Source organism: Danio rerio, chromosome 8, assembly GCF_049306965.1.
Source record: "Danio rerio strain Tuebingen ecotype United States chromosome 8, GRCz12tu, whole genome shotgun sequence".
NCBI classification, from domain to species: Eukaryota; Metazoa; Chordata; class Actinopteri; order Cypriniformes; family Danionidae; genus Danio; species Danio rerio.
This window is the reverse complement of record NC_133183.1, coordinates 16,911,590-16,926,358: the sequence shown is the minus strand read 5'-3', so window position 1 is coordinate 16,926,358 and position 14,769 is coordinate 16,911,590. Positions and strand designations below refer to the sequence as shown.

Below are 14,769 nucleotides of genomic sequence, written 5' to 3'. Positions count from 1 at the left end.
TTAATATGGTTTAATTACATACTTTTTTACAATAATATTGCTTTAATAGGAGATTACTCCCGTGTATGTGTAGTTAACTGGTGATCTGGGACTTTTGGCAAGGAGAGATTACTATGCATATTTTAGATTTATGACAATAATTATTTTTTAAATTTAATGTTTTTTAAAGAAAAGTTTTGTTGAATTAAAAATTGAACCTATAAAGCTATATTTTCCTTGTTTTGACACATTAATAAAATCGGCTAAGAAAATACTTATTTGGTGTGGTCAGAGATTAATTTGATAAATTCTTCATTTTGAGCCCTGAAAAGTTGTGTGAAATAAAAACTGATTGCATTGTGACACAACCCATTTGCTCATGCACACTGAGCAAGCTAATACACAATGCACACAAGAAGTTAAATGAATGAGAAGGCATGTGGACATAACACATCATCTAAATCAAGTCATTTTAGCATGTCAAAGTCAAATTTATGCATATAAAACATATTTTCCCAACAAGAAAAGTGTGGCTAGTGAAAATGGCGAGTGGCTAGTAATGTTGGAAATCTACAAGCCACAGTGACTGGTGATAAAAAAAATTTATGTCAAGCCCTGTATATATGTGTGTGTGTATATGTATATATATATATATATATATATATATATATATATATATATATATATATATATATATATATATATATAAACACACACATATGTATATACACACTTTTTGTACTGTGGAAGTCACTGGTTACCAGATTCTGTATTCTTGACTAATTTGAATAAGCAGCAAAACTTTTTTTGTGTGTAATAATAATAATAATAATAATAATCACAATCACAATTCTCTCTCGCCAATAACTTAAAACACACATTGGACTAAATGATTGATTTATCTTTATTCATCCCACATTAGGGGAGATTTCAGTGTTCCAGCAGCATGAAACTTTTAAACACTGTGCATTAGATAATACTGAACACATATGGTCAGCCATAACACTAAAATCTATTCATTTCTTTTCTTTTCGGCTTAGTCCCTTTATTAATCAGGGAATGATTCACATCAGTCAATCAGGGAATGAATCACAGCGGAATGAACCGCCAACTTATCCAGCATATGTTTTTGCACTAAGGACTATTTAGCTTACCCAATTCACCTATACTGCATGTCTTTGGACTTGTGGGGGAAACCGGAGCACCCGGAGGATAAACACGCCAACACGGGAAGAACATGCAAACTCCACACAGAAACACCAACTGACCCAGCTGGGGCTCGAACCAGCGACCTTCTTGCTGTGAGGTTATTGTGCTACCCACCATAACACTAACATGTAGAGTTTAAAAGGATAGTTTACCCAAAGCAGACAATTTTGTCATCATTTACTCGCCACAAACCTGCTTGAGTTTCTTTCTTCATCTGAACACTAAAAAAGTTATTTTGAATAGTGTTGGAAACCTGTAACCATTGATTTTTATAATATTTGTTTTTCCCACTATGGAAGTAAATGTTATGGGTTTACAGCTTTTTTTTTAGTGTTCAACAGAAAAGGGAAACTCATGAAGGTTTGGAACCGCTTGAGAGTGAGTATATCGTGAGTAAATTAAAAATTTTTAGTTGAACTATTATTTTAAGCACATTACCAGTTATTGGTTACAGGTTTTCAGCATTCTTTGAAATATCTCTTTTTGTGTTCAACAAAAGACTGAAACTCATAAAGGTTTGAAACAAGTAAAGGGGGAGTAAACTGTTACAGAATTTTCATCCCTTTGTTACATTAAAGTAGGCTTTCAAATACAAAGTCAAGATTAAGGTCAAGGTTAACACAACAGCCGATTAGCCTAGTTTTTGCACAGACTCTTTAAAAAGATCTAAAACTGAACTAGTGACGACATACTGAGAATGAAAATGACATTTTGGCAGGGGTGTAAAGTAACAAATTACAAATATTAAAACTACTGTAATTGAGTAGTTTTTCTCAGGAATTGTAATTTACTAAGTAGGTTTATAAATGTGTACTTTTACTTTCCCTTGAGTACATTTTAAAAAAGAAGAAAAAGTTGAACGACAGAGCAGTCTATACCAAATTGTCTTTCTTTGCCCTCCAATCATGTAACCTTTACTGTCTAACTTCAAAAAATAGGACAAGAAAGATAATAATCAGAAAATACAAGCTGCCACTGGCTCAATCTCATGTCCAGGACTGTCTGTCTCTTTTGCTTGTGTCTTGAGTGTCTTTCTCACTGTCTACAGCGTCTCTGTGCCATAGCTCTAGGCCTGTTGACTGTATCGTGCTCATGGCTTTCTGATCTTATCACAGTTAGAAACAAAGCAGTTTGTGTTTGTCCCTTATTTACGCAGACTGGTAATATATCTCACCCTCAATAAAAGACCTGGAAGATACAGTGAAGTAATCTATGTCTGTGGACATTGTTACGGATTATAGAGGACACTTTCCATAAACAGGACACAAAACAGAACCAAAAATACTGTAAACTGATTTGCTTAAATAGATTTTGTTTTACTTATTAAAAGGATTCTTTTCTTATTAATAATGTTAGAAATTACCAAACTCATAAGTCCAGCAGTTTTTTTTATTTTTATATTTTACATAAATTAGATAAATATCTGGTATGTAAATAATACAAAAAAAATGGTTTGTAATATAATATTAATATGTAAATGTTTTAAAAGCAAGTTTTGCTTTTTTTCTAATAAACATAAATAAGAATAATTAAAAATAATGAATGATTAAAACACTTTTTACTGCTGATAAATTAAATATTAATGTAATCATAATGAGCTTTTACAATAATGTACCATTCTTTGCATTTACATTTACTAACAATGATAAATACATTAGTTATTTAATATTTCATGATATTGTTACAAATAAAAAATAATGTTAATGAATGGCAGCCGAGTCTAATGAAACTTTATTAAAAAGAGTTATTAAAACATAACATTTTGAAAGTAATTTTTATTTTCAAGATGGAAAAAAGTAAAACATTTTTTTTACAGGCGTTGAATGCAAAATCTTTTTTTAGATTTTTACAATATTTTTTAAATAATAATTTATCTATCCTATCCTATTTAAGGAGATTCAAAATAAAATAAAATAAAATACAAAATAAAAATACAGTAAAATATAAAAAAATGGAAATAATGAAAAAAATTTAATTTAATTATAAAAATAAAATGGAAAAAATAAAATAAAATGATAAAATAAAATAAAATAAACAAATGTATAAAATAAAAATTAATAAATAAATGAAAAAAATCAAAAATAAAATAAAATGAAAGAATAAAATAAAATAAAATAAAATGGAAAAATAAATAAAATAGAATAAAATAAAATGAACTGAAAAAATTATATAAAACAAAATAAAATAAAACAAAATGGAAAAATAAAAAAGGAAAAATAAAATAAAATGAAATAAAATAAAATGAAATAAGATTGAAAAATAAAAGGAAAACATTGTATTTAATGAAAAAATTGAATTAAATGAACAAATAAAATAAAATATTAAAATAAAATTAAAAAATAAAATAAAATAGTCGATTAGTGTGGAAAGAGAAAAACCATAACACAGACCAAAAGACACAACACTGATAACCCATATATTACACCAGAAGCACAAGAGGAAAAGCAAAGGATAGACTAAATAGTCGCTTTTATAAAAACAGTGTGTGTTTGTGTGTCAGTGAAGGTGTAGGTGTGTGTTTGGGTTTCTGTAAGACCAGTATATGCCGCATCAGTTGCTTGACATTTGAAGGTTACCTAATATTGGACTACTATTTCACAGCCACAAAGCTTACTGAGAGATCTGAGGTGAAAAATGCCCACAGCCCACAAAAGAAGCCACCGGCAGGGCTAGCAACCTCTCGTAGCGACCCAGTCTCCATAACTACACCTCCCTGCGAATCTGCATGACACATGGAAAGAGAACTACTGTAGGTAGAACATAAACATTACAGACAGAGAGAGAGAGAGAAATCTACAACACTGACATTTCCCAAGTAATATGGACATTAAATCAAGCCGAAAAGCAATAACTAGCTCGCTTCCTGGACGACTTTTTCCAGTATTAGATTTATCCGCTTTGGAGAGTCGGATGGCACTGTGATTAAAGTCAACCTTCTGGAAAATGCTTCCCCGCTTTGAGTGTTTCCGTCTGCAGGTGAGTCGTCATATGCGATAAAATGCAGGTTGATATTTGTCGCAAGAACTGAAACGTTTATCTTTTATAAAAACAAGAGCACATCAATGAGTTAAGCACTTACTACCTGCATGTGTGAGGCAGCTGTTCTAACACACACACACACATGGAACCTTACAGGTTAAAGTGAGGATTGTAGATTTATAGCTTGATTGAGAGATGAAAGAGGTTTTGGAAGACAGATTTGAAGAGAGATTGAGAGAAACGCACAAAGAAAGAGACACAAAGGGAGAGAATGAGACATGAAAGAGATGATTGAGGAGCAACAACAGTGTCATTTGATTTACTTGTTCAAGCTGATTAAAGCTGTTGTAGTTGTTGACAGAAATCTCTGCTCACTCATCACTACATTGCTTTGATAGAGGTGTTTCTTTGCTCTCACCTGGCATAAAAGGAACCTTCAATTTTTCTTTTCCATTTCAGCCAATTTCCAGATCCAGGCTTCCAGGTCAACTTATCTTAGCTTGGCTTAGCATAGATCATTGAATCAGATTAGACCGTTAGCATCTCACTCAAAAAATGACCAAAGAGTTGTGGTAATTTTCCTATTCAAAGCTTCATTCTTCTGTAGTTTCCACACGAAGGGTTCTATTTTAATGATCTAGCCGCAAAATCTAATGCGCATGACGCAAAAGTAAATAAATAATTAATTGCTAATTAATTGTGCAAATAATAAATAATGCAGTGTTTATGGGGAGTGTAAGTTATGAGGAGAGTGTGGGGGTGTATGAGGGGGCAAAAGGGTCAGTGGGGGGCAGAGTTCAAAAGGGAGACAGCTCTGGGGAAAAAGCTGTTCCTCAATAAAGCATAAATTAAAGTGTAATTTTATAGCCAGAATATAAACATATTTGTATATTAAAGTCATATCAGCATATTATGTCATCAGACAGTGCCATCTACCTTTCATAATGTTTAACATCACTTTCAAGACATCAGTCATTCATTCATTTATTTTATTTTTGGCTTAGTCCTTTATTGATCTTTTATCTGACCTTCCAGCTGCAACCCATCACTGGGGAACACCTATACACTCTCATTCATACTCATATACTACGGACATTTTTTAGCTTACCCAGTTCACCTGTACTGCATGTCTATGGACTTGTGGGGAAAACCGGAGGAAACCCATGCGAACGCAGGGAGAACATGAACTCCGCACAGAAAGACCAACTGACCCAGCCGAGGCTCGAACCAGCGACCTTCTTGCTGTGAGGTGACAGCGTTACCTACTGCGCCACCCTGTCGCCAACATCAGTCATATTAGTGGGTAATTTAAACCTACAAGTTGATAAATTTAAATCTACTGGTTATTACAATAATTTAATGCCATGAAAACTAGATTTCTTGCTAGTCGAGTTTAAATGACCAGCAGTGATGATATTAATGCCGGTGTGTGCTGGCAGGCATCAGGTCATGTATGTTATGTAACTTCATTAGGGTTGCTAAGCTCAACGAAACCCAAACATTCCATTCAGACGAGCAGGTGGTCCAAAGGATTTCCGTCAACCACACAGTTCTGCTGATGTGACGTCTTTTACACTCTCTTTTCTCTCTTACACACTTATTGTGATTACTACAGAAAGTCCAGACACTAACTCAAACATAACAAGAAGAAATTTAGCTGTAAAAATAATAATAATAAAAATTAAGTGAAGTACAGTTGAATTGAATTAAGTTGAAGTACAGTTCATGGTATTGTTCATGGTATTCATGGTATGGGCTTTTGGTTGAAGGACAGCTTAAAAGAGAGATAGTGTTTATGTGTGTGTGAGAGAGAAAGAGAGCAAGAAATAGAGAGAGGGGTATAGATGTTTTGCATGAGGATTTAGAGGTTTAAGGCACACAATGAGCAATAATATTATTATTGTTAAGAATTTTATTTCAGCTTGAAAGCAAAAAGAAAAACTATATGGCAGTTTTGTAAAACATTCATTCATTCATTCATTCATTCATTCATCCATTCATTCATTTTCTTTTTGGATTACTCCCTTTATTAACCAGGGGTCGCCACAGCGGAATAAACTGCCACCTTATCCAACATATGTTTTAAGCAGCAGGTCCCCTTCCAACTGCAACCTATATCTGGGAAACATTCATATATTGCCTATAAATAAAGATATGCAAAAAAAGAAAAGTAAATGTGGTAACACTTTTTTGATGGTCCATTTGAGTATTAGTAGACGTAAAATGGATGGATGGATGGATGGATGGATGGATGGATGGATGAATGTATGGACGGATAGACAGACAGACAGACAGACAGACAGACTGACTAACTGACTGACCGACCGACCGACCGACCAACCGACCCGACTGTTTGATTGATTGTATCTGAAAAGTATTCATAGTGCTACACTTTTTCTACATTTTTACACAATTTCCACAACAATTTCAAAAAACCTTTTTCCTTTTTTGAGTTTTGAGGAAATAAATGAATTTATTCAATTTTAGAATAAGGCTGTAACATAAAAAAGTGGAAAAAGTAAAGCGCTATGAATACTATCCAAATACACTGTATGTATATATATATATATATATATATATATATATATATATATATATAACTGCAGGCAGACCGTCAGACAGATACATCTCTATAACATATATAAAGAGAAATGTAAGAGAAAATGTTTGAAAGCTGCTGCTTTAAACTTGGATCAATCTATCACCATTAAAAACATGACCTTTTTTAAAGATTTCAGCAGACACTTCTTAGCCAATTCTCACAAATCACAGTTTACACTAATAAGAACACCCACATCAATAGAGCAGAATCCGCGGCTTTAGAATAAACCCCAGTGAAGCTGCTATGTGTTGACCGAGCTGCACTGCCTCTGCCTTCTTGGCTGTGAACTGCCTTTGATTCATGTCTTTCTTTGTGTGGGTGAGTTCTTGACCTCAGAGACTGATTTTTTGGGAGCATTGCATGTCAAATGTCCCATTTGCCTCTTCAGTGGCTTAAACATTACAAATCTGTTTCTGGAAACCAATAATAGCCTGGCCCTTTCCTAAACCTCCATGTCCTCCCTCGGCTTTCTAATTTCAACTGGCAAGGTACAAATCACCGCTCTGAGACACAATACAGCTGCGGCTTGGCACAGAGCGAGTCCGGGATGGAGATGGATGTTTTCCTGAGGCTATGTCCTCATGCTATGCCCTCTCTTTGCGGACAAGATGGTATGTTCGGTCCCAAACTCAAGTCACTTCTGGGTCGACCCGTGGGAGTGCTAACCTCTTCTAGCACACCAACGAAAGGGTTCAGAAGCTTTCAATCGTGACCTCTTGCCTCAAGATTAGCTTCCTTCTCAATGTCCATTGGGAACTTGAAATTAGCATGAGTAGCAACTTTTATTAGAGAATTTTTTATTTCGATATGTTGATGTACTTGACCATTCGCAAAGCCCCACCCCTTTTGTCAATCTTCGACATGCTTTCAGTATCAGTCCCGCACTCCTCTATCAATTTGTGCACTCACCAGGGAAATGGTGAATACTCTGCCTGTTCCATCTAGTCTGGTTGTGTGTTTGAGAAAGTGGTGTGCAGTGACGGAACACAGAATATCTGCTTTATGATTGGCTGGATCACCTGTCAATCAAACAACCGAGAAGGGTCATTTCCAACTTAAACTGAATATTGAGTAGGGGCAGGGCTTTCTTGTGTACGTCATTCCCTCATAGCAAACTAATGGCAGGAGGGTTGTGCTTAAAAAGCCCTCAAGTTGAACTGCCACTCTAAAGGCAGAAGCAAATGGTCTTTAATTGAAGATTATCAAAACAACAAATTGATTATCTTGTAGTGAACAATTATTCACTTTAAGAGCTAACAAAATAAACATTGTAAGTTTTGATTTCCAGCAGACTTTAAACAGGAAATCAGTTCAAGTTTGATAGATCTTAAAAGTGGGAGCAACCAAACAAGCCAAGAATTTTTCTCAAACGTTCTCATGTTTCCAGATATCTGACGCTTTTCTATATCTGAGCTCTCACCCCAGGTGCCACCTCCACACACTGAACCTGAAAGCTAGCCTTATTCCCCTGAGGGAGTGAGACAGTTGCTGGAGAGAATGCAAGAAAGAAAGAGGCATATAGAAAAGTCAGGTTTTTGTGAAAGCTGAGATGAAAGGGACTCCGGCTGAAGGCAGAGAGAAAGAGGGTGGACAGATCTAAATGGAGAAAAAGCTGAGCTGTGGAACGGTCCTCCTCCGTGACTCCAGTCTTTACCACCGTGTTTCCTGCTTTCTGCATTGAGAATCTAAATAAAACAAAATAAAATGCAGTGCTGACCGAGGGCCATCTCTGCAGTTTGGGTAAGTCTCATGTAGACCGCTAGCTTAAAGCCACAGGGGGGAAGAGAGCTCACCATTTTCTTCACATTTTGTTGATTCTGCACTAACAAAAATGTAATAAAATAAATTACTAAAATGTACATATTTTTAACTTGTCAGGTTTTTGCAAACAGATTTCTTGCGTCAATTTCATGTACGGAAAAGTAGCATTGTTAAGTCATTTTTAGTTTATCATTTGAAGTTTATTTTGGGATAATTTACATTTTAAAAACAATACTGCACTCTTTGTAAGTTTTACTCAAACAATGTAGCACTGAATTAAGACCTTTTTTTTAAGTGTATGCTTTGTATAAAAATATTTATGTAAGCAAAACATTCAATTTCTTTTTACAATCTGTATGATAATGAAGAATTCCAACCCAAGCTCATTCTGAAAACATACCTCAATATTCAATTTTGGAGAGCACCAAATACGTCCCAGGAGGTACGTTTTTTTTTTTTTTTTTTTTTTTGCAGTTTTTGTTTTCTTGAATTCACCAGAGGTCGCTGTGTATGCTTTTTCAGATTTCAAATTTCTCTCATGAGTGCCATTCGCGCCTGCTGTTCTCTCATAAATATTTCAGAGGCCGCTGTCGACTGAATGACTGACTGACTGACTGACCGATCGAATGATCCACTCTCCTTCTTACCTAAACCCAACCAACAGTGTTTTCAAAATCACAGATTGACCCAATCACCCACTTTCCTAAACCCAATGACAGTTTTTAAAAGCAATTCAAAAAAAGAAAAAGCCCTTGTCTGGTTTTTACCAAGTTTTTCAGATTTTACCACATTCTCCCCATTATTTACTTGTTTATTTTATTTTTTGGCTTTGGTTTTTGTCTTTACTGCTTTCTGGAACCAATCTTTGCCAGACTCGAACTTCACCATCGTTGTCAACTCTCTGCTTGTCAAGTCCGCCAACGTACATTGTGAGCTAACTGGACAAACTGGTTACAGTGGGAAGTCCGTCCATATGAAGGTAATTGCGAAAAGGAATGGTGACATACTGCCCCGTAGTGTTAATTTTAAAGACAAAATGCTGCTATACGTACTTCTGGCTACATAATTCGCAATCTCCAGAAACGTATATAGGGCTACCTTTTCAAACTGAGCCTATAGAATTTAACCAATCACAGAGACCTCAAAACTTGGCACACGATTCACAATGATGGTAACAATCAATGTTTTTAAAGGTATGAATGTGTAATTTCAAGTAGAAAATGGTAAAGAAACAAACAAGTTATTGCAGTTAACGACAAGATCAATGATAAAACAGTGGAAATAGAACTGCAATGCATGATGGGAACACTACTCTCTAAAAACGCTGGGTTATTTTCAAATTTGAGTAAAATATGTACAAAACAAACAGCAGAGCATTTCCGAAAACCATCGTTAGCCAACTAAGGTCGCAAGGTCCGTTGTTACAAACATAGTTCGTTGCTTTGGTGTTTCCCAAATCGTTCCAACGAACATTCCTAAACTTGTACAGTTGCAACTACACCTCAGGAGCTGTAGTTAGAAGCATAGTTCCTGATTGTATTCTATTCCCAGTTTTCTCCCCTATGCTCTATTCATTTAGAACATTCTAACATGGAATGTAAAAAAAAAAAACATTAAGGTCATCTCTCTTAGATGTGATTTGCATTCAAAGTATTTTTAAAGTTCAGTTTCAGCAATCTTTATATTGACAATTGCGCTCCCATCGTAGTGCACTTTGAAAACATTTATGCCATTTTGAACACAGCCGTGGCTCCTGATTAAATCTATGGGTGACGTATTATTTAAAAGCGGAATTTGTTACATCTCCAAAGGTTGTGAAAACAAACATATAGCATATGTTAATAGTTTTAATTAGGTTATTTTTAAAGAAATGTATCTGTATATGACATGGGTCTGTTTATAAGATTTCTGCATTGGTTTGAACGTGTCAAATTGAAAAAAATAGACATTTAAAAAAAAATAAATAATAATAAACCATATCCTCCTTATTACCCTACTTCATTATGGACATTTTACGGTATAACTAAAATGGTTCAAACGTTAGAGAAACTACGGGTTCCTCTGCGACAGAGGAACTATGGGTTTTGGGAAACACTTGTCACTACATCGTTCTTTTCCCAAACGATGCATCGTACTTTAACAGTTCAGCCGCGAGTTACAGTATGTTGTTGTTTGGGAAACGCACCCCAGATAAGGAAACTCATTTTTATTAAAATCACATTTAAACCGCAGATTTAACCAAATTTTTTAATTTGTCCATATTTTACCCAAATTTGGGTTAAAACAACCCAGCATTTTTAAAGCATGATATTAGAAAGCTGAGGTTTATTTACTTTATTATATTGATTTATTCAAAGTAAACATAACCAACACAAAAGATACCTTTAATTTAATTTCTACACATTTCTAATACCAAATATTAAAATAATCCTGTAGTAATTACTTCATCACACTCAGATCTTCATGTGTATTCATGTGTGTTGCGTTTCCTCCAAGTTTGTTTCTGACCCAAAGGGTTGCACTGAACTGTTTATTGACGCTGTTTTCAGCCCTGTGGGAAATTTGGACTCAAGGAATTAATTTCCCTTTTCCTGGCTATAATCCTTTAGAATTTGGGCTTTAAATCTTCACGTAAGCACAAATCCGGAGAGTCACACAGAGAGTGTGTTTGTGTGTGAGACATGAGAGCCGCTGAAAGCCTCCAGACATGCTCATCTCTAACCGCTTAACCTTTCCTTTTTTCCCTCTACTTCTCTTTTAAAGCCTATAAGTTTTTTTGTACTTCATGTACGGTCTCTGAACTATTATCTGCTTAAATCTCTAATGCACTTTGCGTATTTGTATTAGTGTGGAAGTAGTTGTGAGTTTAGGGGGATGGTGGGTGTTTGTGTCCACATGTTGTGGTCTAAACTGTGGTGTAATGACCTCAGGCTTGCGGGGCTGGACTGGTAGGCACTTCACTGCAGTCAAGCACACAGCCTGCCCCACACACACACACACACACACACACGTACAGTTATACAGTCAGCTGAGCTAAAGGAGAGTTGATGTGTTCGCTGAAGAGAGTTCTTTCTTTCTCCTGCAGGAACAGCGCAGGAATGGACCCTACGATGGAGTACGTCAAGGTAAGGCTTCAGTTTTTTACCATTATCAAAATGGAGTTGTGGTAAAAAAAAAGCCGGTGGCGAAGCATGAGGTAATGATGTTAAATGTTGTAGAAGACAAGAGCAGATCATAGAGCAACCCTCAACTCTGAGACATTCAATACTATTTAGCTCAAGGAGTTTTAAAAGTGTAGAGTCTATAAGAAGGACAGAAACGTCAGGCGTGATGGATGTTGAAGACGTTTGAGACTTTTGTAAACATACGTTTTGCATCGCATACTTGGATTTCCATCAGATATAATGGTGTGCAGCAGTCAGTGGGAATGATTATCTTTGTTTTATAAACATTTGCATTTCCTGATGTTTTGTTTGGAATGATTACAGTTAAGCGCATTGCAGAAATAATACTTTCGTTGCATTTCTCATGAAGTTTAGTAAACGTAAGCATTCTCTCCTTGACCTAGGTAGTCAGTGTTGTTTGATTATGTCAGCAGTCATTGATGAAGTATACAAATTAAGCACTTGAGTAAAACTACTGATATAATTTACCTCCAGTAAGCGAATAAAGACTTAAAGTTTTTAAGTGTTTTGAAGTACTTGGTTTTTAATAAATCAATTTGCAATTCATTGTTTTTTTTTTTTTGTTTTTTTTTACTGGAGACTCGCTCTGAACAGATCAGTTGATTCAGTGAGCCATAAACAGAAGAATCAGTATGGACAGATCACTTAAAGCACTCATTAACAGTAGATTCACTCTGAACAGATCAGTTGAATCAGTGAGCCATGAACAAAAGAATCACTTTAGTCAGTAAACAGTAAACTCACTATGAACAAATTCTTTGAATCAGTGAGCCATGAACGGTAGACTCACTAAGAGCAGATAATTTGAATCAGTGAGCCATGAACGGTAGACTTACTAAGAACAGATCATTTGAATCAGTGAGGTATGAACAGTAGACTCACTAAAAGCAGATCATTTGAATCAGTGATGCATGAACAGTAGACTCACTAAGAGCAGATCATTTGAATCAGTGAGCCATGAATGGTAGACTCACTAAGAGCAGATCATTTGAATCAGTGAGCCATGAACAGTAGACTCACTAACAGCAGATCATTTGAATCAGTGAGCCATGAACGGTAGACTTACTAAGAACAGATCACTTGAATCAGTGATGCATGAAAAGTAGACTCACAAAGAGCAGATCATTTGAATCAGTGAGCCATGAATGGTAGACTCACTAAGAGCAGATCATTTGAATCAGTGAGCCATGAACAGTAGACTCACTAACAGCAGATCATTTGAATCAGTGAGCCATAAACGGTAGACTCACTAAGAACAGATCATTTGAATCAGTGATGCATGAACAGTAGACTTACTAAGAGCAGATCATTTGAATCAGTGAGCCATGAACAGTAGACTCACTAAGAGCAGATCATTTGAATCAGTGATGCATGAACAGTAGACTCACTAAGAGCAGATCATTTGAATTAGTGAGCCATGAACGGTAGACTCACAAGACTCACTTTTTGTCCTAACCAACACCTGAAATTGATATTTTAGACACAGAAAAATTATCTCTTGCAGCTAAAGAACATAAAACAATGATCCCCTCAGGTACACCTCATGTGCTTTATTCAGTGTAAAATGCTAATAATGCGAGTTTGAATGCCATTTTACATCACATTTATTGCCATACTACTGAAAGCAGCAGCAGATAGTTCACCTCAGTTCTTGAAAAATTAAATAAATCATTTAAAATTGAACTTTAGACTCAAAACCAACACATACAGCATCAAAGATTCAGCATCTACATTTAATAATCTTATAGAGTTTTAATATGTATTATTAGATTATAAATCTTACAATTTCGTGAGTGAGGGCATATTCTGTGCTCTTGAATGGCTGTATTTATATTTCTGCTGTGTTTCATCTTGTGCAAACAGCCATATTGCTCATCACTGCAAATCTCCTCATGTGTTGTAATATTTTTATTATTTGCTAATTAATAACCTCATGTGGAACTCTGAATCTGCGTCTAATTTCACTGTCCGCTATCGTCCACCGGAGATCGCATTTCAGTCACAGGCACATGCTATGAGAGCCTTTCTGAATGAATGAATGAAATACACGGTTTTCCAACAAGACAACCCGGTGTGCTGGAATATAATTGGCTAAAGCAGCAGTGGGTGGGTTAAAACAAAAACAAAAACAAAGACAGCATTCTGGCATGTAACAGACATTTTCAAAGCAGAATATCTGACTTCAGCATTGTTTTTCAGATAAACTAGAATGTTCAGTTAGCATGTTTCCGAAATATCTGCAAACATATTATATTTGCATGCTTTAGAAGAGTCAAAAACTTACATACAGCACCTTTAAGTATAGTTGTAAAGTAAAAAAGATCCACCACCACAGATAGTCAGGAATGACAGTTTCACAAAACCTCAGACGTCAGACGTGTGTAACTTTAAAGCCAGAGATCGTTCATAAACCACAGGAAACTCCACAGCCAAAATTTTCAGATAAAGATCAGACAATCTGTGCTTTTCCTACTGTGCGAGAGCCCCTCTGGACACATCCTCAATTAAACCGCCACAATTATCAGGAGGAAATGAGCTGCTGATGTTTCAAGGCTCTGCAAGCAAAGCATGTAGCTTCAATTACAGTATCGAGAGGAACAAATGACAAACTTGACTTTTCCAGCAGAGCAAGGCTTTATTTCCTTCATCCAGCCTTTATGAAAGCTCTCCATCACACAAAGCGGCCGTATTAAAGCGCTTACGACTCTGATGAGCGATACGGGCTGGCGTATATGTCTGAGTGAGTGTTTCCATTGTGATCACACACACAGCTCTGTCAGTCTGCTGAGAAACCATCCGTCAGCCTTTCACTCATCTGGAGGTGCAGCAGCAGCTCTCTGTGAAGAACAAACTTTACCTCACACTGACAGCAGAGCAGAGCAAACACACAGTCAACCGCAGCTGGACTGTGACAGTACTGCAGTACTGAATATACAGTATACAGTCTCAAAGTCAGAAAATACAACAAGCTGACAAAAATAGGCTAGTGTCATATTCACCTCAAAGTCCACCCTAAAATAAATAAAAAGGCCATTATATATTCTAAAAGCTTAA

The 14,769-nt window shown here is 35.8% G+C and overlaps 1 protein-coding gene across 8 annotated transcripts in view; it reads left to right on the top strand.

Moving 5' to 3' along the window:
- Nucleotides 1-14,769, top strand: part of bcar3 (BCAR3 adaptor protein, NSP family member) — a 146,677-nt gene that overhangs the window by 68,632 nt on the left and 63,276 nt on the right. For 6 of the 8 annotated variants that reach the window (XM_068223007.2, XM_005166886.6, XM_021478295.3 and 3 more), the window contains one exon: nucleotides 11,616-11,655. In XM_068223007.2, coding sequence (XP_068079108.1) covers nucleotides 11,616-11,655 — 40 coding nt within the window. Of the gene's footprint in view, nucleotides 1-4,094; nucleotides 4,165-9,006; nucleotides 11,479-11,615; nucleotides 11,656-14,769 lie in introns of those variants that run through there. The other 2 variants (XM_021478296.3, XM_009303817.5) reach the window with 2 other exon arrangements.